Source organism: Panthera uncia (genome assembly GCF_023721935.1).
Source record: "Panthera uncia isolate 11264 chromosome C1 unlocalized genomic scaffold, Puncia_PCG_1.0 HiC_scaffold_4, whole genome shotgun sequence".
Classification (NCBI taxonomy): Eukaryota; Metazoa; Chordata; class Mammalia; order Carnivora; family Felidae; genus Panthera; species Panthera uncia.
Genome location: NW_026057585.1, coordinates 92,774,434 through 92,801,067, shown reverse-complemented (window position 1 = coordinate 92,801,067; position 26,634 = coordinate 92,774,434). Strand labels below are relative to the sequence as shown.

The window sequence follows — 26,634 nt, the reverse complement described above, 5'->3', positions numbered from 1 at the left end:
ACAGAGCAGGAATTAAACCGTGGCCTGTCGGATCCCCAAACACACGCACTTTCTCCTACCCCGGCATTTCCTAATGGGTGCTCTTTGGTCCTAATATTGGTCCCATGAGGTACACCACACACACACACAAAGAGTTCTGAGGCCAAATGCATTTGGAAAGTGCTGAGTTAAAATAGAATAGGCTCTGGGGCCCCTGGGTGGCTCCGTCGGTTAAGGGTCCGACTTCGGCTCAGGTCACGATCTCGCGGTTCGTGAGTTCGAGCCCCGCGTCAGGCTCTGTGCTGACGGCTCAGAGACTGGAGCCTGCTTCGGATTCTGTCTCCCTCTCTCTCTGCCCCTCCCCTGCCCACGCTCTGTCTCTCTCTCTGTCTCTCAATAATAAATAAACGTTAAAAAATTTTTTTAAATAGAATAGGCTCTGTGCTGCAGAACTTCTCAGAGCCTTTAATATGCATGTTAAATATACATTTTAAAGAGTGCCCCAGAATGTCACGGCTGTTGCTGCTATAGATGAAAACTCCAAGTTCTTCTTGGGGTTAAGGAACAAGAGCTGAGAACATCTGTCTCGGGAACCCCAAGGTCTCCAATAGCAACATGTAGTTCGCCAAAGCACCCTCCACCCTGTCCCGGACACATCCCTTTCTAAAGCCTTTCTTGGTGTCTCTCCTGCCTCTCCCACCCAACCTCTTATTAGGCTGTTTCACCACCCCCTACTCAAACATGTTTCAACCTGAGCAGCCCTCCCACAATCCTAATCCCACAGACCCCCAGCCTCTGTGTCCACATCCCACTTCTCTGTCTCCCCAACAACCCCCCCCCCCCCCCCCCTTGAACCTCCCCCCCCCTCCTCCGCCCCCCCACCCCCCCCCCCCCCCCACCATTCTTCAACCTCCCACCTCTTCTCCAAGCTTCTAGCCACCTCAGCCACCTCCAGCGTCTGGAACCCTCTGAGGTAACATTAACACTATTTCTATGGGTGCATCACAGACCCCTTTATACCGTTGACGATTTCTAGGGGTAAATCCCACCCCCCCAGTGCGACCCTGGAACCTTGAAGATCTTGATGGTGCTTTCACTCTAAACCAGGGCAGGCCAGCCAACAGACACAGGAATCTTCTATTTGCTGGGGGCGTTTGCAGGCGGTGTTCTCCTAAGGGCTCTGTGGGATCACTGGGTCCAGCCCTGAGGCTCAGAGGAGCCCCGTGTCTCGTCCAGCGCAACTCAGCTAGTCTGCAGAAGATCTGGATTCAGACCCAGGCCTGTGCGGCTCACTGCCCAAGCTGGGCACGGCACCAGGTCCTGAGGATGCGCTGGCTGATCTGAAGGCTCTCGCAGCGTATGGGGAGCACAGAGCAGGTGCTCCCAACAGCCACGACCCCCAATCCCTACTCCCTCCTCCTTTCCTCCCACCCCTACCTACACCCCAATCCTTCCTGCACTAGGCCTGCGCCCCTACAATGCAGACGAGACCCTCATCCCGTGGGGCGCCCGCCCCAGGCGCAGCGCCCGTCTCCCCAAGGGTCTAGTCTCTCGCTCGGCACAGGGAGGTCAGCGCTGTGGCCAAATCCCTCCCTCTGCCCTGGAAGTTCCTTGCTCCTCCCAGTCTCTCTCCCATGAGGGCCCCCTGCACGTCCCCCTTTCCTCCGGGCATTCCCGCCCCAGGGGTGGATGACCCATCCGGAGGACCGCCCTTCCAGACCCCTCGAACACGCCCCCCATTGTCCCCTGTCTCCACCTCAGAATCCTCAGGCCCCGGTATTCCACAAGCTGGAATTTTGAGGGGGCAGAGGCTCCAGAGGGGATCCAGCCCCCTCTCCGTCCCCATCTGGGACTTACAAACCCTGTGAGAGTCTGAACGAGGGGACGCCCCCAACCCTAGTAGAAGGGCATGGAATCTGAGGACAGAATTGAGGCAGGTGGGTGGCACATACAGACGATGATGTCCTTTCCGACCACTTGCACCTTCTGGTTTTGTCCACGGCTTTGTGGCGATTTCATTCACATCCCATACAATTCTCCCACTTATTAATTAATTAATTAATTCGTTTTAAAATTATTTATTTTATTTTTGAGAAAGAGAGACAGGGAAAGCTGGGAAGGGGCAGAGAGAGAGAGAGAGAGAGAGGGAGAGAGAATCCCAAGGAGGCTCCACTCTCACCACAGACCCCGACACGGGGCTTGATCCCACAACTGTGAGATCATGACCTGAGCCAGTATTTTCAACGTTTTTTTTTTTTTTTTTTTTTATTTATTGTTGGGACAGAGAGAGACAGAGCATGAACGGGGGAGGGGCAGAGAGAGAGGGAGACACAGAATCAGAAACAGGCTCCGAGCCATCAGCCCAGAGCCTGACGCGGGGCTCAAACTCACGGACCGCGAGATCGTGACCTGGCTGAAGTCGGACGCCTAACCGACTGCGCCACCCAGGCGCCCCGACCTGAGCCAGTATTGAGTCACATGCTCAGCTGACCGAGCCCCCCAGGCGCCCCCCAGTTCTTGCATTTAAAGTGTGCCATTCAAGGGTGCCTGGGGGGCTCAGTCGGTTCAGCGTCCGACTCTTGACTTCGGTGCAGGTCGTGATCTCCCAGTTCGTGAGTTCGAGCCCCGCATCGGGCTCTCTGCTGACAGGACAGAGCCTGCCTGGGATTCTCTCTCTCCCTCTCTGTCTCAAAATAAATAAGTGAACTTAAAAAAAAATAAAGTGCACAACTCAGTGGCTTGTAATATATTCACAGAATTGTTTGACGATCACCCCAATATTAGAACAACTTTATCACCCTAAAAAGGAACTCCACACCCCTTCACCATCACCTCAATTCTCACACCCCACCCCAGTCCTAGGCAACCACTAATCTACTGTCTGCCTTGCACATATGCCTGTTCTGGACATTTCATATAAATGGACTCATACGATACCTAGTCCCTGGTGACTGGCTTCTTTCACTTGGCAAAATGTTGTCAAGGTTCATTGTCTTTTGTGGCCAACGTAATATATTTTGTACATCCACTTATCAATTAGTGGACATTTGTGTGTTTCTACTTCTGGGATATTATGAGGAATGCTGCTGTAAACATTCGTGTACAAATTTTTGTGCAAATACGTGTTTTCATTTCTCTTGAATATACAGCTAGGAAAGTAATCGCTGGGTTATAGGCTAACTCTATGTTTAGTTTCTTGGGTAATTGCCAGGTGGCTTCCAAGGGGAAGGCATCATTTTACATTCCCAACTGCAGTGTAGGAGGGTTCCAACTCTTCTGTATCCTGACGAACACTTGTTATTATCTGCCTTTTTGAGTTCTAGCCATCCTAGTGGGTGTGGGTATGAGGTGGAATCTTACTGTGGTTTTGGCTTGTGTTTCCCAGCTGGCTGATAAGGTGGAGCAGCTTTCTTTCTTTCCATTTACCTATTTACTTTTTTAAAGGATTTTTTGTTGGAGGCAGAGAGAGAGAGAGAGAGAGAGAGAGGCAGAGCGTGGGCAGGAAAGGGGCAGAAAGAGAGGGAGACACAGAATCTAAAGCAGGCTCCAGGCTCCGAGCTGTCAGCACAGAGCCCAATGGGGTCTTGAACTCAACAAACTGTGAGATCATGACCCGAGCTGAAGTTGGACACTTAACTAAATGAGCCACCCAGGCGCCCCTAAAAGATTTTATTTTTAAGTAATCTCTGGGCTCAATGAGGGGCTCAAACTCACAGCCTGAGATCAAGAGTCGCATGCTTTTCTGACTGAGCCAGCCAGGTGCCACATAGTGGAGCATCTTTCCATGTGCTTATTGGCTATTCGTGTATCTTCTTGGGGAAAATGTCCACTAGAGTCCATTATTCATGCCTAAATTGGATTATTTGTCTTTTTACTATTGAATGGTAAGGGTTCTTTATATATTCTAGATATAAGTCCCTTGTCAGATATATAATTTGCAAGATTATTCTCCCATGATGTGCATTGTATTTTCACTTGTCCTTTGTAGCACAAAAGTTTTAAATTTTATTTAAGTCTTATTTATCTATTTTTTCTTTTTTAAAAATTTTATGTATTTATTTTGAGAGAGAGAGAGAGAGAGAGAGAGAGAGCAGGGTAGAAGGGCAGAGGGAGAGAGGGAGAGAATCCCAAGCGGGCTCCATGCTCAGAGCAGGGCCCAATGAAGGGCTTGATTGCAGGACCATGGGATCAAACCACATGAGCTGAAGTCAAGAGTCAGACGCTTAACCAACTGAGCCATCTAGGCATCCCTGTCGATTTTTTATTTTGTTGCCTGTGCTTTTAGTGTCCTTTCTAAGAATCCAGTAGGTTCTTTTTTGATTAGGACATAAATGCAAGGTCATGAAGGTTTAGGTCTATGTTTTCTCTTAAAAGTTGTGTAGTTTTAGCTCTCACACTTAGGCCTAAGACCTATTTTTAATTCCTTTTGTATATCGTGTGAGGTAGGGATCGAACGTCTGCATGTGGGTATCTCAGCACCATTTGTTGGAAAGACTACTGTTTCCCTATTGAGTTGTTTTGGCACACTTCTAGAAAGTCAACTGACTATAAATGTGAGGGGTTATTTCTGGATTCTCAGTTCTACTCCACTGATCTGTGCATCCATCTTTATTTTGGTACTATACTGTCTTGATTACTGTAGCTTTGTAGTAAGTCTTAGAACCGGGAAGTGTGAGTTCTCCAACTTTGCTCTTTTTCAAGATTGCTTTGTTACTGAGTGCCCTTTTATAAGTGGTTTCCCCATCTAAGAAATGGGGGAAATTTCTCTGAGAAATGTCTGTGATGGGAGAAAGATACAGCAGAGAAAGATGGTAAGTGACCTATGATACATATTTCAGGAGGCCACCAAGGACAGCTACCCACATTAAACCCTCACCCTGGCCCGGGACCTACCAGAAAGCAGCTGGGTGAATGAGCAAGATTTTGCTTCCCTGTTCACTTCCTCATGCTTGGGATGGGCTCTATCTGGGCTTATATATACTCTGCTTGTTGGGTTGAATTGAATGTCTGGTAAATAATGTAATTAACCCGGGAGTTGACGATAGGTCCAATTACCCTCTGCAGCAGAGGTGTTGGAAGGCATTTCAGGAACGTCCAGCTATGAGGCTGGGATTTGTGAATAAGGCAAAAGGGACGGTTTGACTTCCTCCAACCCGAGGACAATGTAGTTGCCCTGGGCTTGTCACTGTTTCAGTGGCCTCCATCACACAATGGAGAGAACAATCCTCACCCTGCCCACCTCACAGAGATTGTTATGTCCATGTAACATCTTCCGGAGAGCCTTCCCTGACTTCCCAAGGCTGAGTTGGGTCTCTCTTGTCTTGGCGCCCATAGCCCCTGCGAATTCCTCCATCATAGCCCTTCCCACTGTGCACTGTAAATAACTCCTTTTCTCTCTGTCTCCTCTGGTCTGTGAGCTCCACCAAGACAGGAGCTGGGTTGGCTTCATCTCTGTGGCCCCAGCGGCCAGCACCCGCCATAGGGTAGGTGCTCAATTCCCGTCTTTGTTAGACCGAACTGAACTGAACGTGCTCTGAACACATGGAAGGGCCTGGCTTCCCCCGGCATGGGTGATGCTTCCCTTCGGGGTTCATGAGAGGAAAGCTTCCTACCCGTCGCGGCCACATGGTGAGGCCACACAGCCACCGTGGGCTGCCTTCAAGCTGCTGGGCCTCCAGAGGGGAAGTGATGGAGCTCAGTGCTGATGACAGACACTACCCTGAAGTTCAGCTCTTGAGACCTGGTCCTAGACGCTCTCCCAGCTGGAAGTCCTCTAACCCAACGAGTCTGGGGGCTTTGCTCCTTGGATACCCAATTCTCCCCTGTGTTGTTCAGTACATATTGATGCAAGGAGTCAGAGTGTGAAAGAGAAAACACAGTGGCCCATCCCCAAATTGCCACTTGGTTTTGGGATGTAGCCAACTGAACACACACACATTTACTCACCCATTCGCTGAGCACCTACTCTGTGCCAGAACTTGTGCTGCTGAATACAGGCTCCACAGGTGACAGGGAGAGGATCCTTCAAGAGGCTCACAGTCTGGTGGCAGGGCAGTCATATAAACCGAATGGTGAGAATATGAAGGGGTAAGATCGTCAGTGTGGGAGTGCACCCTCCCTGCCCCTCTTCATATCTCTCCCCTCCACCTTTGAAGGGAGTGCTGTCTTTGCCACTCCAGGACTTAAGGGAAATGAGAGACGGGATCAAAGAAGCGGGAGGAAGAAATCTCATTTTCTGGGTCATTTCTCAATTTCTTCTTTGTTGTGGAGAATCAGGGTAATGAGCAAAGTTGAAATTAGAGGGTAAATCAATTCACATAAAGAGAAAATAACTTCACACCCCCCAGGATGGCTGTGATCGAAGAAAGTGGAAAGTAAGTATTGGTAAGGATAGGGGAAAATCGGAACCCTTGTTCATTGCTGGTAGGAACATAAAATGGTGTAGCCACTATGGAAAACAGTTCAGTGGTTCCAGAGAAAGCTCAACATAAAATTACCATATGGGGGACGCCTGGGTGGCTCGGTCGGTTAAGCGTCCGACTTCGGCTCAGGTCACGATCTCGCGGTCCGTGAGTTCGAGCCCCGCGTCAGGCTCTGTGCCGACAGCTCAGAGCCTGGAGCCTGTTTCAGATTCTGTGTCTCCCTCTCTCTGTGACCCTCCCCCGTTCATGCTCTGTCTCTCTCTGTCTCAAAAATAAACGTTAAAAAAAATTAAAAAAAAAATTACCATATGGCCCAGCAAATCCACCTCCAGATATATATATATACTCAAGAGAATTGAAAACAAGGACTCAAACAAATCAGCATCATTCACAGTAGCCAAAAGGTGGAAACAACCCAAATGCCCATCAACAAATAAATGGATAAACAAACTGTGAAATATGCACACCATGGAGTATCATTCAGCCATCAACAGGAATGAAATTCTCATAGATGCTAGGACAGGAAGGAACCTTGAAAACATTATGCTGAGAAATAAACCAAGCACAAAGGCCTGATAACTGTATGATTCCACTTATATGAGGTATCTAGAATAGGCAAATTCACAGAGACAGAAAGAATAGAGGCCACCAGGGGTTGGGGGGAGCGGAGAAATGGGGTGTTATTGCTTAATGGGTACAGAGTTTCTGTTTGGGATGACGAAAAAGGTTCTGGAAATAGTGGTGATAGCTCTATGCAATACCGTGTATGTACTTAATTCCACTGAATTGCACACTTAAAGACGGTCAACATGGTAAAGTTCACGTTATGTATATTTTGCCACAATACGAAAGGTTTTTGTTGTTGTTTTTTAATTGATTGTTGGAGAGAGAGAGAGTGCGAGAGCATGGGGGAGGGACAGTGAGAAAGGGAGAGAATCCCAAGTAGACTGGGTGTCGTGGGCACAGAGTCCCACGCGGGGCTGGAACCCAGGAACCGTGAGACCATGACCTGAGCTGAAATCAAGAGTCGGACGCTCACCGAGTGAGCCACCCAGGCGTCCCTAAAAAAGCTCTTTTAAGAGGTTAGATTAATTCTATGATAAAGTACTTGTACAGAGTGAGTAAAAGGAGAGAGAGGGAGGAGAGGGGAGTTGGGGGCGGAGCAAAGCTTTGGTGGAGCAAAGCTCTCCGCATAGGACCTGGCAGGTTGTAAGCACTTACTACATAATTGTGGAAGAAATGAGAGAACGGTACAGGAGAAGGTGTTTGGAGAATTTGACTATGGTGGGACAATATGTATCCCGGTAACATTCTATGAGAAATTCGAACTAGGACTGGGGTTCTTTTTTTTTTTTTTTTTTAATGTTTACTTATTTATTTTGAGAAAGACAGAGAGAGGGAGCAAGTGGGGGAGGGGCAGAGAGAGAGAGGGAGAGAGAGAATCCTAAGCCGGCTCCATGCTGTCAGTGCAGAGCCCTACCTGGGGCTAGATCCCAGGAACCGTGAGATCACGACTTGAGCCGAAATCAAGAGTCGGAGCCTTAACCCGCCAAGCTACCCAGACACCCCTTTTTAAGGGGGGGATTGTTTTTTAATTACTTATGTTACTAAACTTCGCTCTTTGTTGAGTCTAGGCCACACTGGGCCTCGGGCGTGTGGTGGGTTAGAATACGGGTGGAGGGGTCAGGGCATCCCAAGCATCTCTCAAGGAGAAGTAGCCTCAGGGAATCATCTGGAGTCAGGGAGAAGGAAGGACACGCAGGAAGAGCAGAGGGAAGGGAGAGGCTTCAGGGTGAACCGTGTAGGTAGATCCAGCCTGGAATCTCAGCCAGCTGGGCCCAGGTGTCAGATGGGGATGCCCCACAACCGGAGAGCAGATTGCAGCTGGGTCTGTACCCAAGTTGTTCGGCTGCCCATTCGGCCTTGCCGGAGCGGGAAGCGCCCCCCCCCCCCCCCCCCTCAGGCTCTTGGACCTCATCGCTTCGGCTCTAGAATCCTTCGGCCGCACGTCTGGAGCCAGAGCGGCCAGCAGAGGGCGCGCGGGAGACAAACGGGCGGAGGACCGCAAGCCGCCGCTCTAGCCTGACCCGGGCCATAGAGTCGCGCCGCTTCCGGCCCCGCTGCTGGGAAGGAGCCGGAAGTCCGGCGGGTTCCGGGCGTCGCGATGGAGGAGGGCGAGTACGAGTCGGTGCTCTGTGTCAAGCCGGAGGTCCACGTCTACCGCATCCCGCCGCGAGCCACCAACCGTGGTTACAGGTGACCGCTCGCCGCCGGCCCGGGCTAACCCCGACTTAACCCCTTCCCCGCCGGCCGACACGCCCACTGGGAAGCCGAGGACGGCCCCGGCGGGTGTAGGGGAGAGGCGGGAGGTAATGCCGCGGCTTCTCCCAGCTCGAGGCCAGAGCAGCAAGAGGGACCCAGACTTTGGGCCGTCTCAGTCCGACGCACGGGGCTCCCGGCGCGCGGAAGGCGTTAAAGCCGTGTCTAGCCTGTGGGCTGCCGGGTACCCTGAAAGCGGCTGGGAGTGGGGGTTTCACAAGACCTTTTCTTTCAGCGCCAACTGGCCTTGGAGGGAACCTTGAAAAGCCTGAAGGGGGAGGGGTCCTATCGCGGGCGGAAATCCCCAGGGGAAGGAAGGGAGCCGAGAACCGGCCAAAATGACCCGTCCGAGCCGGAAGCGGAGGGCCAAAGCCCGGGGACCCCTCCCCGCCCAGCCCCCTTCTCACGAACCTCAGACCCTGTCACAGCCTGTGGCGGTTGGGAGGAGCCCATCCGCGCGTCTCCGGTGATAAACAGGTGCTTGTAGCGTCAGGAAGGGAACGCAGGACAGTGGGGGTTGGAAGGAGACTTCCTTTCAAGGCATCCTTTTTTTGTACCGTTTTGTACCGTTGTTACCATGTTGGGTGCGTTGCCTGTGAAAAGAAGCAGAAGAAAAGATGTACCTGTTACAGACCGCCTGATCTGTGGCTATTTTGTGCCCCTGGGTTGGGGGTGGGGTCGCTCTTGAAGGCCGTGTTTGTCTAAGTTGTTTGGAGATACAGGATTGGCCTGCACCGCGAGAACGGTGGCGCGTCCGCCTCTCTGGCCTCTCGCTACTCTCCAGTTGTGTTAATGCGGACTCCTAGCTGATTTTCTAGAGAACAGATTCTTTTCTTGAACACCTATTACATCCGTGATGTAACTTAAAAAGAGTGTGAAAGCAACAATAGGAACGATGACAAAAACGTTCACTTTCTGTCATCGGACTGGAGGTGGGACACCAAACCGGGGATGGTCATCGACTGCGATCCCCCGTAAGTAGGATGGGCTTTGTCCCTCCTGGTCCCCCAGAGAGTGAGTCTCCCAAGTGTCGGGGCTGGCTGGTGTGGCGTAGAGGAAACTGGCAGTCCCTGCATTTCATCCTCAGAGCTCTGCTGGGCTTGAATCTAAGGCCTGTGTTGCCCCATTAAGAGGAACCGAAACTGAGTCCGCTGACTTGTGAATTGAGAGTCTGCATTTGTGTGGCCAGAAAACAACCTGTGTGCACGTTATGGTGTCGCTCAAAGGCCTGACTTCTGCTCAGGGACTTCCAAGAAAAGCCTCTTGGAAACACCCAAGGTTCTTGGTATTTGGGGGGTTTTACTAAACTGCTTCTTAGAAATAAAATGTGCAGTTACTGCCTTAAAAGTCCCCCGAGAAGGTCCATGGTGTCCTGTGGTTCTTTCTGCCTAGGACACCTTTGAGATTGTATTTCTTGAACACCCATCCCCTTTTCTCACACGGATGGTCGCTCTCCTTTTCTCTTTCTCCTAATGATCGCTCCCTCTTTGCCTTTCTTTGAAGATCGTCTCAGTGGTCCCAAATGGTCACTCTGGCCCGTGCAGCCTGGCAGCGTCTTAAACGGCAGACCCAGTAGCTACTTCCTTTACAGAAAGAAAACTGGAGGGACGCCTGGGTGGCTCAGTCGGTTAAGCGCCTGCCTTCAGCTCAGGTCATGATCTCACAGTTCAGTTCGAGTCCCGCATCCAGATCTCTGCTGTCTGCGCGGAACCCACTTCAGACCCCCTGTCCCCTTCTCTCTCTGCCCCTCCCCTGCTGGCTTTCTCTCTCTCTCTATCTCCTTCTTCCCCCCCACCAAAATAAATCAACACTTAAAAAAAAAAGAAAGAAAATTGCAAAGTCCTACTTCAGAGAAGTTCTCTGTAGTCTAGAATTGGGGTGGGCAAAGTGCGACTCACTGTGTTTCCGAATGTCTCACAAGCTGAGAATGGTTTTTACATTTTTAAATAGTTGGAGAACATTTAAAGAAAAAAATATTTCTTAATTGAAAATTATATGAGGGGCGCTTGGGTGGCTCAGTCGGTTAAGCGTCCGACTTCAGCTCAGGTCCTGATCTCGCGGTTTGTGAGTTCGATCCCTGCGTTGGGCTCTGTGCTGATAGCTCGGAGCCTGGAGCCTGCGTCGGATTCTGTGTCTCCCTCGCTCTCTGCCCCTCCCCTGCACATGCTCTGTTTCTCTCTCTCTCAAAAATAAACATTAAAAAAATTAAAAAAAAAATTATACGAGATTCAAATCTTTAGTGTCCATAAAGCTGCACTGAAATACAGTCGCAGTAGAAAACACTCAGTTAAAATACTTAAAGCACCAACATGCTCACGTAGCATCTGTGACTGCTTTCACGCTACCACGGCGGCGTGAGTAGTTGTGACAAAGATCGTATGGCCCTTTTCAACCTCTGGTCTAGAGCAAGCAGCCTGGGTGCCCTTTCCATTTCTGTCCCCAGCACTGGAGTGAGGGAGCAGGAGCCTCTAGCAGAGGCTCAATGGTTTTTGTCCCCTTAGGGCCGCGGAGTGGCAGCTGGACCAGCCATCATGGAGTGGCCGGCTGCGGATCACTGCAAAAGGGCAGGTGGCCTACATCAAGCTGGAGGACAGGACCTCAGGTAAAGGCAAGGGAGGCCCTCCTGGGGCTGAGATGCCGCACCTCCTACTGTCCAGGGAGAGGCAGCCCGGCCCAGGCCGGTCCACTCACGGGTCACGGGAACCGATCCTGGAAATCAAAGGCCCGACTACCTTTAAACTGTCTCCATTTCCCTCCCCACCCCGGCCCCGGCCTTTAATTGCAGAAACCACTGTCTCCAGGTGTAAAAGGGAGTACCTGTCAAGCACCTGTTTTTCCTTAAGAAAATACTAATTTGGGAGCCCAAGGAGAGGAGAACTGCAGGTCGGTCCCAAGGAGGAAGCCCCAGAGTTTGCCTTGAAGACGGGCTGGGGGAAGACACACAGCCCTTGGCAGCTGAGCTCTCTGCTGCTTACTCAGGAATTCTGTGTATCGACTGAATGGTAGCTCCCCAGACTGACCACGCCTGTTAACCGAAAGAGCTGGAAAGTGGCCTGCTCAGCTCTTTTCTGGTGAAAGGACGAGCCAAGCTGGGCTGTGTCGGGGTCAGCTGGCAGATGTTACCTTAGGGGAAATCTGGAAGTCCTGTGCCCCAAGTGTCTCTGGGTGAGCTGTGGGGGGGGGCATTGTGGCCTGAAATAGTCCCAGCCCCCAGGGCAGGGATCGGGCACAGCGCCTGCTCGGTCGGGTGCCAGAACATTCGGTCATTTATTTTTCTAACATATAGAGATTGTTCTTTGTGGGGCAGGACAAAGTGTAAAGAGTCATAGGCAAAATGGGCTGCCTCTTTCAGAACTGTGTCACTTGTGTCTGAGCTCTGAGACCTTGCGCGAGCCATGTGGCCTCTAGTGCCTCAGCCTCCTTTTTGAAATGGGGGTCACCTTAGCTTCTGTTTTCACAAGGCTGTTGGAAATGTGAAGTGAGCACCTACTTAGCCAATTGCTTTGTGAACTGCAAGGTGATCCAAAGCGTCGATTTGTTCTGGAGCGTGGAGTTGACGGGTACTGGCGGCAGAGGAGGTTGAGAAGACAGCTGCCATGACTAGGCCAGAGAACTCTGGCTGTGCAGCGTGCTGGGGTGTCCCGGGTGACCTCCCAAGGGATGGCAACACCTGTTTCCTGGGAGCCTTGGGAGCTGACTTCAGGGTGACCGCTGAGTGTAACAGCGACTGCGTAGAGCTGAGCCTCACCTGTAGGAGCCACCCCAGCATGCTCTTGGCTTGGGGTCGCGCCCACTGGGTCCTGGTTGTCTCTCATTCTGCAGTCATTTTGGGCCAGGGTTTCTCAGCCTCCGTGCTAGTGACATTTGGGCCACGTGAGTGTTGTGGGCTGTTAAGTCAAATTTAAGGTATTTAGCAACATCCGTGGGCTCTGTCTACTAGATGCCAGTGGCACCCAAGTTGTGAACACCACAAATGACTGCACACATTGCCACGTCTCCCCTGGGGGAAAGGTGAGCAAAATCACCCCTGGTTGAGAATCGCTGCTCTCGGCTGAAGGCACCCAGCTGAGTTCCAGAGGCCAGGGACCCAACTAGGGGGTCAGAGAAATTATCAAGAAGCTGCAGACTTCAGGGACACTGATCTCGGTTCACTTCAGCCTTGATGGCAGTCACCTCTGAACCAGCAGTCAGTTGTAAATCCTGGGTCGAGTACTGAACCTGTGAACGGAGGTCGGCACCTGTGGAGATGACGCAGGTCCAGAATGTCCCCAAAGGTGTGTGCTGTGCTGGGGCCTGGAGAGCCAGAGGGACAGGGGATGCATTTCACCAGGGCTCCTTTTAAGACCAGTGGCCCCTTTGTCCTGGCTGCTTCAGATCCTTCCGTGAGTGCCCAAACCCTCTTTCCCCTGGGTCCACCAGCCCGTCTGCAGTCCTGCCTCAGAAAGCTTGTGCTCTACCTGGGGGCTTGCCTGCTCCCGGGCCCTTGAGTGCAGACAAGTAACGTTACAGGTGAGGCGGGTAGGCTCTAGCCCGCTCCCGCGAGAATGGGCTTTAGGTTTTAAGAGAAGCCAGAAACCTGGATTATTTTACATGTAGTTTGATTTTGAAAAGTTTGGCAGTTAAGTTAAAAATGTTAAAACTGGGCCGTGTCTGACCTCTAAGCCCCCTCTGACTTAAACCTTTCCTTGCTTATGTTTCTTGTGTCTACCGGTCCCGTTAGAATAGACTGGATTTGAACTCGAGGGTAAGGTTTGCCTACCTGCCTTTTAGGGAAAAGGGCCCAGTGGTGGGATAGAAATGTCAGGCTGGAAGGGGGCTCGAGGCTCACCCTCCCTTGTGTTTCCAGGGGAGCTCTTTGCTCAGGCCCCGGTGGATCAGTTTCCTGGCACGGCCGTGGAGAGCGTGACGGATTCCAGCAGGTACTTCGTTATCCGCATCGAAGACGGAAACGGTGCGTGCGGGGCTTGGTAGTTCTTCCCACTGAGAAAGGTTTCCTCTGCCTCTGCATTAACTGGGATTAATCCTGCGTTGTCCCCCAGGGCGCCGGGCGTTTATTGGAATTGGCTTCGGGGACCGCGGTGATGCCTTTGACTTCAATGTCGCGTTGCAGGACCATTTCAAGTGAGTGGTTGCAGGACACACGTGCTCACGCCTCCTCCCTTCTTTCCTGGACAGAAGGGTCCCCCAGCTTAGGATACCCCGGTGGTTGTGTGGGATTCGTCTCCTGGCGGCGCCTCGGGGGAACTCGCTGCTCCTGTGGGGCAGGCTGCCTTCTCTGCTTTCGAGTCGTCTCCTTTTCCCAGGGTCAGCCGGCCCAGCCTCTGGGATGCCATTCCTCTTCCCATACCAGGCACCAGAGGTGCCAGAGTCCGTGCAAGGCTCACGTGGCCTTGCTGAGCCAGTCCCCCCAGGTATGATAAGTGGCGCGATCCTCGGCCACCTACCAGATGTCCTGGGAGTCCTTTCTAAAGCTAGAAGACGGGACAGGAAGGACTGTGCCCCTGCCACCTGCAGCCCCCCACCTCTGGCTGCTGGCACGTTGGAAAGAGTGCCGCCACTCACGTGGGCACCCCCGGCACTTCCCTGACGTGTCCCTGGGTGGCTGCTGGATGGGTATCAGATGGCGGGTGGGGGACCTTGGTGTTGCTCTCTACCACCTGGGCATCTGTCTTGTCTCACCACCTACCTTAAGAGTCGTTGGGCGCGGCGTGTGGATACATAGTCTTAGTTCTCACGCCAAGTGCTGGGGAGGAAAGGGCCAGGTTCTCAGATTTCCTAAAGACAGGTGTCAGGACCGCCTTGTACATAAATGAGCTCACCGAATTTTCATAGCAGTCATTAAGACACACAGGATCGTCATCCCATTTTGCTGATGAGGTAACGGATGTGCGCGCGGCTGCTTATGTGACAGGAGTCAGGATTTGAATTCAGGTCCAAGTAGCAAGCCCACGTGCGCTCTTTCTGCAGGGCACCTGGTCTCATTGTCACCCTTTTCTTCCTGTTCTCTCCCCAGGTGGGTGAAACAGCAGTGTGAATTTGCAAAACAAGCCCAGAACCCCGACCTGGGCCCCAAGTTGGACCTAGGCTTCAAAGAGGGCCAGACCATCAAGCTCAACATCGCGGTGAGTCCCACCCTCACTTGGCTTTGTTGGCAGGCGCCCAAGCCCGGCCCAGAGCCCACCCCTCTTTTCCCATAATTCAGTTCCATCCGTTGAGCCCATACTTGTTGAGCAGCTGCCTTGTGCCAGGTACTGGGCCGTGGGTGAGCGAGAGGGCTCAGCTGTCGTGGAGCTCAGAGTTCAACGGAGATGGACGAGACGAACGGCGATCACAACCTGGCAGGGGAGGGGATGTGCTCAGTGCCATGAGCTCCTAGAGGAGGGGCACGCAGCCTAGAGCTTGGGAAGCCAGGAAGGCTTTTTGGAAGAAGCCAGAGCCTTCTGCTCTGGGCAGAAGGGCGCTGAGGTGGATGCCGGGACTCATGGGCAGCTCCTGCCAGTGGCGGTGTCCTGACACCCCGTGTCTTCGTCCTAAGCTGCCCGGCATCTGGGGGTGTCCCCTTGTTAGCTCCTGTTGAGAGTGGGAAAAGGTAGTGCTGGGCTGGGTGGCCAAGGCTTGGTCCTCACCCGGCTACAGGGAGGGGGGTTGGAGTGATTTGGGGGAACCAGGGACCAGATGGAAATGTTTTTTGAAGAAACTTTGTAACCCTAAAGTAATGCTCTTCCTTTTTACTTACACTGTCTCTTTCTCCTCTTTTCTGCTTCATGATGGTGATGATTTGGGACCCTTGAAGTTGGCCAGCTGGCCCTTAAGAGAAAATACCGGTCATGTCCAGTGGACTGGTTGGGATGTGATTCCTCTCTTGCTGGGAGGGGACTAGCATTTAATGAGCATCAGCTGTGTGCCAGGTAGTGTTCTTAGGCACTTACATGACTCAAACATTCTCCCATTTTACAGACGAGGAAGTTGAGGCTTAGCGAGATTAAGGAACTTGCCCAGGTCATAGAGCTGGAAATAACCGGCACAGCTGGACTCTCAGCGAGGGCTGTGAGGCTCCTGACTTCAGGGCTGTGGTTTTCGCATTGGATTAAGCTGCTGCTCCCCTTAGAAGGTGGGCACTGTGTCTTCATCCCTGTAACTAGCACTGGTTTCTGGCTCACGTTGGGACTCAGGTTTGGGGGATTTTTTAGGGTCTTACTGAAGTATGATATGCGCACAGAAAAGCACACACGTTATAAATGTAGAAGGCGGTGAATTTTTGAAAACCAAACGTGCCCACCCAAACGAGCCCCAGATCAAGAAGCAGAGATTATCGGCACTCCGGAAGCCCCTCCCCTGCCCCCGTCCACAGGCTAGAGGAACTAGCGTCCTGACGTCGGACGCCCTAGATTTCGTTTGTGCCTTTTATGAATGAATCCTCTGCCTTGTGCTCTTGTGTGTGTAACCCCTTGGTCCAGTGTAGCATTTGTGGGAGCCTCCGTTCGGTGCACGTAACTTGTCTGTTGTCACTGTGGTGGCGTATCTCGTGATGGGAATGTGCCCCGGTGTTACCGTTCAACCGGAGTGCCTGCCGGTTTGGAGCTTTCACAAATGGTGTGGCTGTGAACGTCCGAGTGCACGTGAGAACGCATTCCTGGGAGGTCTGTCTCCGGGAGGGGAGTTGCTGGGTCATCCGTTGGCGTGCTCAGCTTTATAGATTCTTTGAAGCTGTCTTTGCAAGGAGTTTTCCCAGTTTATGCTTCCACCAGCAGTGTGGGAATGTTCCGGTCGTTCCCTATCCTTGTTGGTACTTGACAGCCTACATTTTGGCCGTTCTGGTGGGCGTGTGCTGGCACAGCACTAGGTTTGATTGGTGGTGTTGATTTGTATTTCTCTGATGATTAATGAAGCCAGTGCCGAGTCTTAAAATGAAATGTATTTGGGAACAGCTCCAGAATTGTGCCGCATGGAGTACTGTTCGTAACAGTGAGAGTGCTGGACAGCTCTTGACCGTCTTGTGGTTATACGGACATTTGGGGCTTGGGGGCCGCCGTGGCCCTCCCTGTGGGGTTTTCCAATGGGAGTGGGACCCCAGCAGAGCTGACTGGCTTGCATTCCTCTCCTCTCTTTAGAACATGAAGAAGAAGGAAGGAGCAGCTGGGACTCCCCGAGCCCGGCCCGCCAGCACAGGGGGCTTGAGCCTGCTTCCCCCGCCTCCAGGGGGGAAAACCTCCACCCTGATCCCCCCTCCTGGGGAGCAGCTGTCTGCGGGGGGGTCCCTCGGCCAGACAGCAGTTGCTCCCAGTTCAGGTCAGTGCTCCGGAGTGCTTGTTGCTGAACCTGCCCTGTGGGTTCCTCTCCCCCGCCCCGGTGGCTGGGGCCCCGTGGCGTGTTCCCTCCTGCACTCACACTGGTCCATCATCCGGTACCTGTATGTGACAAACTAGAAGGTGATCCTGCCCAGACTGGGTAAGGGCTTCCTCTGTTCTCTGATGCCCACCACTAACCCTCTCGGTGCCTCTGTCTACCCCTGATGGGGCAGGGACTGAAACTTGTTCATGGCTGTGAAATCACCCACACGTGCGTTCTTGGCTCTCAGAGGCTGCTCAGTGTTTGTCGAGTGGGTGGGTGATGGAGACATGGTCTGCTCATGTCGACTACTCATATCTAGTAGGAGAGAGGAGTCATGGACGCAAAGACCAAATGTATGGGTCCACATACTACCAGCCAGCATGGTGTGGGGAGGCTTCACCCAAAAGGTGGAATTGAACTGGGCCTTTAAGGAAAGAGACTGGGGCAGGGGATGATGCTTGGCGTCGCAGAGAGAGACAAGAGTGTGAATGGGGCTCAGGTTTTTGGGTTTTTTTTCAATTAATTAATTTTGAGAGAGAGTACACGTGAGAGAATAGGGAAGGGGCAGGGAGGGGGGAGAGAGAATCCTAAGCAGGCTCCACATGTCAACACAGAGCCCAACACAGGGCTCCATCCCACGAACCGTAAGATCATGACCTGAGCTGAAATCAAGAGTCAGACACTCAAGGGACTGAGCCACCCAGGTGCGCCAAGGCTCAGATTTTTAAACATCTGGTGTATTTAAGGTTATGGATGTAGCATAAGTCTGCCAAGGTGAATGGTGGGAAATAAAATTGGGGATTTAATTTGGAGCATGCTCCTTGTAAGGCCCTCGGGGTGCTGGGAAACAGGTAACTCCCCCAGCACGCTATGCTGGGGCTTGTTCTAAGGTGTAAGGAACGGCTTTTGGAGACCCTGGGATTCCAGAGGTTCGTGCCTATTACCAGCCGCTGGTAATGCCGGGGAGCTAGCCCATTTCCTTGGCCTCCCCACCCTACCTGCCCAGCCTAGCTGGATGCTCCTGGCCTTCCCCAGGCTGGGTGATTGTCACCAGCCCACTTTCTCCACGCAGATCTCACCAGGTTCTGGCGGGGGGCAGGATCTAGGCAGGAATCCTGCTTTTGTTCTCTCTTAGGGGTGTGGACGTTGGCTTCCCCGTCTGGAGGTCGGGCTTCCAACCTCAGCCCTGTGGGGGATTCCCAGCCCAGGAGTGGGCAGGAGTAGCAGTCAGTGAGCCCCCCCTGCCCCGACACCTGGGACTATCCTTTTAGCACCGTATAGGACCGCCTACCTTGGCATCACCAGGGACAGGGGCAGGAACGTCTATGTTCTTAGTGTTGTGTGCTCGCTGAGGTCTGAGAGCCAGTCTTAGGCCTTTCCTCAGTTGCTGGTGCGTTTTTAACAGCTGATGCAGAATATGTATATGTGCCAGGCGGTGTGTCAGGTCCTGGGGATACTCCCAAGTACAGCTGCTGCTCTCAAGGGCTGTGCTCTAATGTGCCAGACTGGCAATTAGCATGTCTCCAGATGAAATGGTGTCCGCACCCCACCCCCACCCCGGGTGGCTTAGTTGGTAAGTGTCTTGAGCTCAGCTCAGGTCCTGATCCCAGGGTCAGGGTCAAGCCCTGACTCGGGCTCCATGCTGGGTGTGGTGGAGCCCAAACAAAACAAAACACAGACCAGTTCTGTGAAGTCAGCAGTGTTGTTGTCTCCGTTTGAGAGATAAGGGAACTGAGACGTGAGGAATGTGCGTGAAGTCACGCGGTTGGTCCCGGCCTATGTTCCCCCAGGGACTGTGATGGGGTTTGAAAGATAGTGCGCTTTAAAGCACTGCTTAAGCACTTGGCGAGCTGTAAAACTAAACACTTGAAGGCCCTGGTTTTATCTGATCTCCCAGCCCAGAGCAGATGAGACATAGCAGATTGGTGGGAAGGCAGAGGGTAGCAGGCTCAGGGCCTTCGGAAGGGGCGTTTAGCCCTGGGAGAGGTGCCGGACACGCACAGAAACAGCCCCTGCGGCGCCATTGTGCCCCCTCCCTGGATGAAAAGGTCCACACGGATAGCAGCTTCTGTGGCTTCTTCTAGAAGGCTCTCCCCAAACCCTAACCTGTTTGGGTCCCAGCACTTGCCACTTGTCCGGAGCATAACTTTTTCGTTCGGTTGATCCAGACACTGGACTGAGGGCTTTACAGGAAGACGGTCTTGCATCTGTGGTGGGCATTGTCCACTCAAGAAGCCAGGGCAGGAGATGGTAAATTTTAACCAGATGACCAACGTCAGCCGTTGGAAACAAGGTCAGCTTCAGGTAGGGATGATCGGTGAGGTGTGATTCCTCCTCACCGGCACCCTCCCCTCCACCTCGTTCGTGGCTTTCCAGTCTTCTCCAGGAGCCCTCAAGGCCTCATGAGCTGATGGCGGAAATGTGGCAGCTCGCTGGGTCCGGTTGCCCCAGAGCAGGTCTCCGTGTGTCTTTCTCAGGCACCTGGAGTCATGAGGCTGATTTCTCAGGGTCGCTGAGACCACCCAAAAGAGCGATCCCTGACGTGTGTCTCCTTTTCTTTTCTCCCTGCCCATCGGATGTGGGGACGTCAGTAGGAGGTGCCACCATGTCCTGGCCACAACCCAAGCCTGCCACCGCCGCCACCGCCGACATCTGGGGAGACTTTACCAAATCCACAGGGTGAGGAGGGTCACATTTTTGTGGTGGGACTGGGGCCGGGGCTGCTTCTCGAGAAACCTGGGATCGGCCCAGGTGCTTTTGTTGTGGTGTTCAGAGCAGCAGCTCTCGCTCGGAGATTCTCAGGGCGGCCGGAGGGCAGAGCCCCAAGTGCCTCCTTTGGGTGGCACACTTCTCTCCGTGAAGGCTTTTCGCTTCCTTCTACTGCTGGGCGACCTGGGGCTACCCTTTGCAACTCTCTCCGGTCCCGTCCTCACTAGGAGCTCCCCGTTCCTCCTCCGCTCCCGTCCTCATGGGACCTCCGAGGCAAGGTCTCTTGCCTTCTTCGCCTCGATAAAATTTCAAGCCTTGCCTTAGAGTTGAGGTGGAGAGATGCTCCAAACTTAAATGTATTCTGCGGACATTATACGGGCTGCAGGACAGGACTTGGCACATGCTTTCTGTAAAGGACCAGACGGCAAGTAGTATCGACTCTGCAGACCTTATGGTCTCAGTTGTGCTTTTGTAGCTCAAGAGCAGCCATAGATGACGTGTCCGTGAATGTGCGTGGCTGTGCAGCAGTGACCTTTTATTTACAGAAACAGGCAGAGGACTAGATTTGGTCCCTGGGCTGTAGTTTGCTGACCCCTGCTCTAGAACATTCGGGGACCAGCTTCCTGGAGCTCTTTCTGCCCAGAGAGAAGCCACATTTTATCGACTTTATATTTTCAAACATCTGAACTCTCCCACCCCTCCCTTTTTTCCCTTTTACAGGTCGACTTCCAGCCAGACTCAACCAGGCACAGGCTGGGTCCAGTTCTGATCTGAGCGCACCCCTCTTCTTCCTCGTACAACTTCTGGAAAGGAGCCGCCTCACCTGGGCCAAAGGAAGGAGGACGGAGCTCTCCGCGGCCAGCCTCTGTCTGGAGCATGACCCTCTCCTCCTCGTCTTGACGTTCTTAACAGACTGGCATGTTCGCAGTGAATTGGCACATGTCACACTTCCCTGGGATTCAGGTGTGCCACCAGAACGAGGAGGAGAAAAACTCCGGCATCCCCGTCTCTGTTCTCTTGACACGAGAGACTCCGAGACTGCTGCTTCCATCACAGTGACCCATATTAAACACAAGCCCCCAAAGCAAAAGAAGGGGTTGCGTGTGCTGCCTGGACTCAGATCGGCCCTTCTCAGTGGTTACAAGTGTCACATGACCAGCGTCCAGAAGGAGGGCTTTGTGCACTCCCATCGGCTGGAGCCACTTGATTCCGGGTGCCTTCAGAGGGGGGACTCCTTCCTGATGACTGGCAGGTTTATAGGCTGCAGCTTGAACAGGTAATCAGGAGGGGAATCAGGAGTATTAACCGGCTTTTAAAACCTTCTTTAAGATTTGCTTTGCTAACGTGCTGATCTGCACTAACGCGCCCTTGCAAAAGGGACTGCTCCTGCAAAAGGCCCGGGCAGGGGCCTCTGAAAGCATTCCACGGCGTCGGCCGCAGGAACCGCGCTGAGCCTCAGAAAACGGTGTTCGTCCTGGCCAAGTGGCCTGGTTGCCGGGTCCTCTGGGCCCGGTAGGCAGTGCGGGGCTGAGGCAGGCTTCGCTGGAAGCCAGGCGGAAGAGTGTTTGAGCAGGAACGTTGGAGCTGTTCTCACGGAGGTGGGGGTTCGGCCTTCCTGTCCGCCGCCAGGTGGTTTCTGAAGTGCCTTGTCTGCAGACAACCTCTTAACTTTCTTTTCTCCTTCAGAGACTGTACATGACAGATAGAAGGGAGTTCTGCGTGAACTGGAAGTCTAGGGTTGCCTGTAGTACCGGTCTGTAAGAAATGATTTTATCTGAGCACACCTCTAAATTTGCTTTTATCGACATACTTTACCTCTTAAGCGAAAGATCTGTTTTTTGGAGGGTCAAGACGATGAGATGAAAAAGATGTTGGCCTTTTTGTGGGACCAGATTCCCTAAGATAAAGAAATAAATATTTTTGCGTCTGTCAACGTATGTCAAAGATGAACAGGTTTTCGGCAGCACGGCCACCAAACCATCCGGGATGCCACAGCTAGACTCACAGCCACCTCTCACCACTGGTCACGTGTCCAGATCAAAGTCTGATGTCAAGGTGTCAGATTAGCCACAATGAGAGAATTCGATCCTCTTGCCCTAAGGAAACCAGTAACTCCTCTCCCGTGCGCCTAGAAAGGCACAGTCTTTTTGCCATTCTGGGATGCTTGGGCTCCTTGCCTTGTAAGGTGGGAGGGGGGCCCCTGCCTCCCACCGAGACCTCACCGTGGAAGCATCTCCCGAGATGGTAAGGGTGTACGGGCACGCAGAGGCCAAAAAGAAAAGGCCACGGCACTTCCCGTGCCTGAGGGTTTGGTAGGAAAGCTGCAGATTTTGTTGTTGTTGATGGAAAGAAACAGCTGCTCTGGCTAATAAACCAGGTAAGGGGGGGGGGGACATAGAAAATTAGAATTGAGGGTCCTGTGCCCTTTGAGTAAGAGTAAGGAATTCGCGTCAAAGGAATCTCAGAACTTTGGGTCTCTCTTACGTCCCATCTGTTTTCTTCCGAAGCATCTGGTGGCTGGAAGGGAGGAAGCTTACACTTGAAAGAACCCTTGAGTTGGAAGTACCTCCCCTTGGAGGTGGGCGCTTGGGTTCTGGAGGTGGACCTTGGCTTTGGAGCTAGTCTCTCTCCTGGTTAGGTGTGTGACCGTGGGCTCCTTCCTTACCCCAGGTGTCACTCAGAGGAGACATAGAAGCATTAGGAGGCGCCCATCTCATAGTTTGGCCTTAATGACCTTTGCCGAGAATCCGATAACTTGCCCGGAACCATCACTCATAACGGGGGTGGCGAGGCCGCTGGCGAAGCAGCCATCAAGGATCTTACCTGAAAAACACCTTGACGGATCTGTGGCGGGTAGGGGTGGGGCGAGAAACAGTTTGGTGTTCTCCCATCACCTACTGGAATCCTGGCTGGAGAAAACCTGCTATGGGGCCAGGGTCCCCAGGAAAACCCCCAATACCAAACCAGGCATCTCTTCAATTAGACACCTGACCAGGGCTTCCAAATTGGTTGGGGGTGGGGAACGTCAGGCCTGGGCTCTACTCTGCGGAGCTGGGGGATCCGAATGCCCGGACCCACAAAGGTGGCCCCCATGATTACCCCCACCGTGCGTGCACACCTCGCGTAATCCCCTCCTTTGACGTAGGCCAGACCCGTTTCTTCCAAGCAATACAATAAGGCAAAGGTGACGAGATGTTGCTTCCGTGATTAAGTCACAGAACATGACAGCATCTGACTTGGCTGAGATCCCCTCTCACTGGCTTTAGAGAAGCAAGTGGCCACGTGTGTGCTGCCCTCGTCAGAGGGTCGAAGACGCAGGGAACTGAGGGCAGCCCCTGGCTGGCAGCTAACAGGAGACCAGAACTCCTGGTCCGACAAGTCTGCAAGAAACAGAGCGCTTGCCCAAACTACGTGAGCTAGGAATCTGGTCCTTCTCCAGTTGGTCATTTAGATGAGCACCAGCCCCGGCCAAACCTTGACTGCAGAGGACCCGGTGAAGCTGGGCTGAGACTCTGGACCCAGAGCAGCTGAGCCAGTAAATGTTTTAAGCTGTTAAATTTGTGGTAATCCTATCAATGCAGCAATAGATAACTAATATAAGAAGTGAGCAAAGTGTGTTTGAAGTGGGAGTCTCGGGGGTGCCTGGGTGGCTCCGATTTCGGCTCAGGTCATGATCTCACAGGTTCTGAGTTCAAGCTCTGCATCAGGCTCTGTGCTGACAGCTCAGAGCCTGGAGTCTGCTTCAGATACTGTGTCTCCCTCTCTCTCTGCCCCTCCCCTGCTTGTGCTCGCTCGCTCACTCTCTCTCTCTCAAAAATAGACATTAAAATAAATAACACACCTTAATAAGATACCCAGTGGATCCAATTAATCAGAACGCCTGTCCTCTACGCCTCCTGGTGAATGTGGTTTTGCTGACGGTGGTCAGAGTCCAACCCAGCCTAGCACCGGGATTTGGCAGGCATTTGGCCCTAGCAACCCTGGGGTGGTAATTCCAGTCAGTCACTTGTTTTGCAGTTACCTGAATTGCAGATTTAGAGCCCTCTGCAGTGAGCAGGTGAGGCCCTGGCACAATTCCCTTCTGGTGGCTGGTCTTGGGGTCACTGGGCTGAGCACCATCTAGGTATAGGGCCGGGAGAGTGGGCAGCAGCTCTGGGGATTCAAATGACCACGGGCTGGGCTGAACTGAGCAGAATCCCTGGTTCAGCACAGAAGGGGACCCGGCCTCTTCACAGAGAGGGGAGCCAGAGGCCTCCTGCGGAGGCCGGGGTAAGTATGTGATTGCCCGCAGCAGGCTCCTATGGGCTCTGGGGGTAAGAGGGTCAGGAGAGAGTCGCTGTGTTTGCTGTCCTTCCCAAAGTCTCACATGAGGTAGCGTGGTATAGGGGAAAGAACATGAGATTGAAAGGCACTGAACTCCCTGGTGCGTATCCTTGGGCAAGTGACTGTACCTCTCTGAGCGTCCCGTTTCTTTATCTGTAAAATAGAAACAACCCTAGGACCTGCTTTGCAGCCTAGATCCTGTTTCACAGACTGTTCAGAGGGGACTGAGGATGAAGTGAGAGAATCTAAGCGGAAGCAGGCAGCACAGTGTGGTATGCAGCCAGTGTAGGCTGCCTCCGGGGTGCAGGTACTGGTAACCAAGGCAGGCCTGGTGGAGGCGGCAACGGGCAGGTCGGCTGGAGGGAGGGGCAGGGATGGGGGCCTGAACCCAGACCCTGGTGCTTGAGGAGCACTCTGGACGGAGGGCTCTGCAGGGATGGGATCGGGAATGGACTGGTGAGTCCGTGAGCCTGTCAGGGCCTAGTAGGAACCCAGCAAGTCTGGGGAGTCCAGACGGGGTGACAGAGATCTGTACCATCCTGGGGCACCTGGGGCCAGCTGTGCTTACTGGCGGAGGTCAGCCACCCCTTCTTGGGAAATTGTGCCCTTCTCCCAATTTTGCAGCTCCTCCTCCCCTTCCCCAGACTCTGGGGATTGACCCAAACCTTTCTTGACCAATAGCTCTCAGCCTTGGCCCAGGTTATGGCCTTTCCCCCCCCCCCCCCCCCCCCACCCCAGTTTTCATTTATTTTGGAGATGGGGGAGAGGCAGAGAGCGAGAATCCCAAGCAGGCTCCACACTGTCAGCATAGAGCCTGTCGTGGGGTTCGAACTCATGAACCATGAGATCGTGACCTGAGCCTTAATCAAGAATCAGATGCTTAACTGACTGAAACACCCAGGCGCCCCAGGCTGCAGCCTTGCCTGTGCCATCCCAGGTTGGCAGAGCCTGTAGGCCACGTTCGCAGCCTCAAGCGTGGGTTCTCAGATGTAAAACCCAGGCTCTTCGACAAAGATGAAACTCCCATTCACCCCTTCCTACCCATCTATACCCAGCCATAGGCCTTCTTTTCTTTCTGGGTATTTTCTATTTTCCAAATATAAAATTAAACATGCTTTTTCAGGCAAAGCACGCCCCCCTCGCAGCCCTAGAGATTCAGACCTGCTTCCTCCTTTGAAAATGGATGATTTGATTCAGTGCTTTGGAGAACAGAGGGAGATTGAGGCCCAGTGGGCGGACAGAATCTAACTTCTTGTTACAATAGAAATGACCTATCACTTTGCAAAGCATGATTTCCTCAGCACCTGGCTGGCTCAGCCCATGGAGGGAGCATGCGACTGTTGATCCTGGGTTTGTCCGCTCGGCCCCACGTTGGGTATAGACATTACTTTTTTAAAAAGGGGGTGGGGAGCGCCTGGGTGGCTCAGTCCTTTGAGCATCTGACTTCGGCTCAGGCCAGGATCTCATGGTTTGTGTGTGTGACCCTGCCTCGTGCTCTGTGCTGACAGTGAGGAGCCTGGAGCCTGCTTCACGTCCTGGGTCTCCTGCTCTCCCTGCCTCTCCCCCACTCATGCTCTGTCTCTCTCTCAAAAATAAACATTAAAAAAATTTTTTTAGGGGCGCCTGCGTGGCTCAGTGGGTTAAGCGTCTGACTTCAGCTCAGGTCATGATCTCCAAGTCTGTGAGTTCCAGCCCCACGTCGGGCTCTGTGCTGACAACTCGGAGCCTGGAACCTGCTTCGGATTCTGTGTCTCCCTCTCTCTCTGCCCTTCCCCTGCTCACTCTCTCTCTCTCTCTCTCAAAAATAAACACACACAAATTTTTTTTTTAATGTTTTAAAGAAAAAGGGCATCTATCTATCTCTCTATTATCTATCTATAAAAAACATAGTTTCCTCTATGGTCTGATCCCTATCCCATTTGGGGAAGACATGATTTTGTGAGAAGTGGGCGGCAGATGGGTTTCCACCATTTCACAGATGAACAAACCGAGGCCAGAATGCCTCAGGCACGATTAGCAGGACAATCAGAAAATGTTCTCCTGCCTGTGGAGTCAGCGAAGCCTCAGTACAATTACCGGGGGCTCCAAGGTGCGGGCGGGCAGGGCAGGAAATGTCCCCTCAGTCTGGTGGGGCGATGGGCGGAGGCCAGAGCTTAAGAGTTTTACACCCTTAAGTCGTGGCCAGTGAACACAAGCGAGACCGCGGCGGACTCCGCAGCTGGGAGTGGGCTCGGATTCCGCTCTGCCACCTTGCAGCTTCGTCTACAGCTTCCCGTTACGCAAAAGGAGCCAATAATCCCCGCTGGCCGGGTCGTCAGGAACAGTCAATGCGACCGTGTTGGAAAAGCCCTCAAGCCAGTACCCGCCACCAGCAAGCGCTCAACAGACCGAGCGCGCGGCACCCTTTGTGCCGCCGCCGCGCCCGGGCCCAGGGACGCGCCTTCCTCCGCGGCCCCGGCGGGGACGCGGGCGGGGCGGGCGCTGACGCTGTTCCCGCCCCCGGAACCGCCCCCGGGCCTGCCCCGGCCCCGCCCCGCCCCGCCCGGCCCGT

The 26,634-nt window shown here is 53.2% G+C and overlaps 3 protein-coding genes across 9 annotated transcripts in view; 2 read left to right on the top strand and 1 right to left on the bottom strand.

The window, feature by feature from the left end:
- SPATA21 (spermatogenesis associated 21) overlaps positions 1-1,699 on the bottom strand; it is a 31,856-nt gene extending 30,157 nt beyond the window's left edge. For both annotated transcript variants that reach the window (XM_049618003.1, XM_049618002.1), the window contains exon 1: positions 1,051-1,699. The gene's annotated coding sequence lies outside the window, so the exon portion shown is untranslated. The remainder of the gene's footprint in view (positions 1-1,050) is intronic.
- An 89-nt stretch (positions 1,700-1,788) lies between these two features.
- NECAP2 (NECAP endocytosis associated 2) lies at positions 1,789-20,651 on the top strand. 3 transcript variants are annotated; one of them, XM_049617990.1, is made up of 9 exons: positions 1,795-1,916; positions 8,394-8,657; positions 11,222-11,322; positions 13,567-13,671; positions 13,760-13,841; positions 14,734-14,842; positions 16,832-17,009; positions 19,643-19,730; positions 20,481-20,651. In XM_049617990.1, the coding sequence occupies exons 2-9, from the start codon at positions 8,566-8,568 to the stop codon at positions 20,527-20,529; spliced, it is 804 nt and encodes a 267-aa protein (XP_049473947.1). In that variant the 5' UTR covers positions 1,795-1,916; positions 8,394-8,565; the 3' UTR covers positions 20,530-20,651. The 3 variants fall into 3 exon arrangements, with proteins under 3 accessions (XP_049473949.1, XP_049473947.1, XP_049473948.1); XM_049617991.1 differs by having other exon boundaries at positions 1,796-1,916; positions 19,646-19,730; XM_049617992.1 differs by lacking the exons at positions 16,832-17,009; positions 19,643-19,730; positions 20,481-20,651 and adding an exon at positions 15,678-16,809 and having other exon boundaries at positions 1,789-1,916.
- The window catches only part of CROCC (ciliary rootlet coiled-coil, rootletin), a 61,541-nt gene continuing 55,550 nt past the window's right edge, over positions 20,644-26,634 (top strand). For all 4 annotated transcript variants that reach the window (XM_049617988.1, XM_049617987.1, XM_049617985.1 and 1 more), the window contains exon 1: positions 20,644-21,036. The gene's annotated coding sequence lies outside the window, so the exon portion shown is untranslated. The remainder of the gene's footprint in view (positions 21,037-26,634) is intronic.

Bases quoted from the DNA above. Each gene is read 5' to 3' on its own strand.
- NECAP2 (XM_049617990.1), top strand. From the start codon at position 8,566: ATGGAGGAGGGCGAGTACGAGTCGGTGCTCTGTGTCAAGCCGGAGGTC. The intron at 13,672-13,759 runs GTGCGTGCGGGG...GTTGTCCCCCAG, and splicing joins CCGCATCGAAGACGGAAACG to GGCGCCGGGCGTTTATTGGA. The intron at 14,843-16,831 runs GTGAGTCCCACC...TCCTCTCTTTAG, and splicing joins CCATCAAGCTCAACATCGCG to AACATGAAGAAGAAGGAAGG.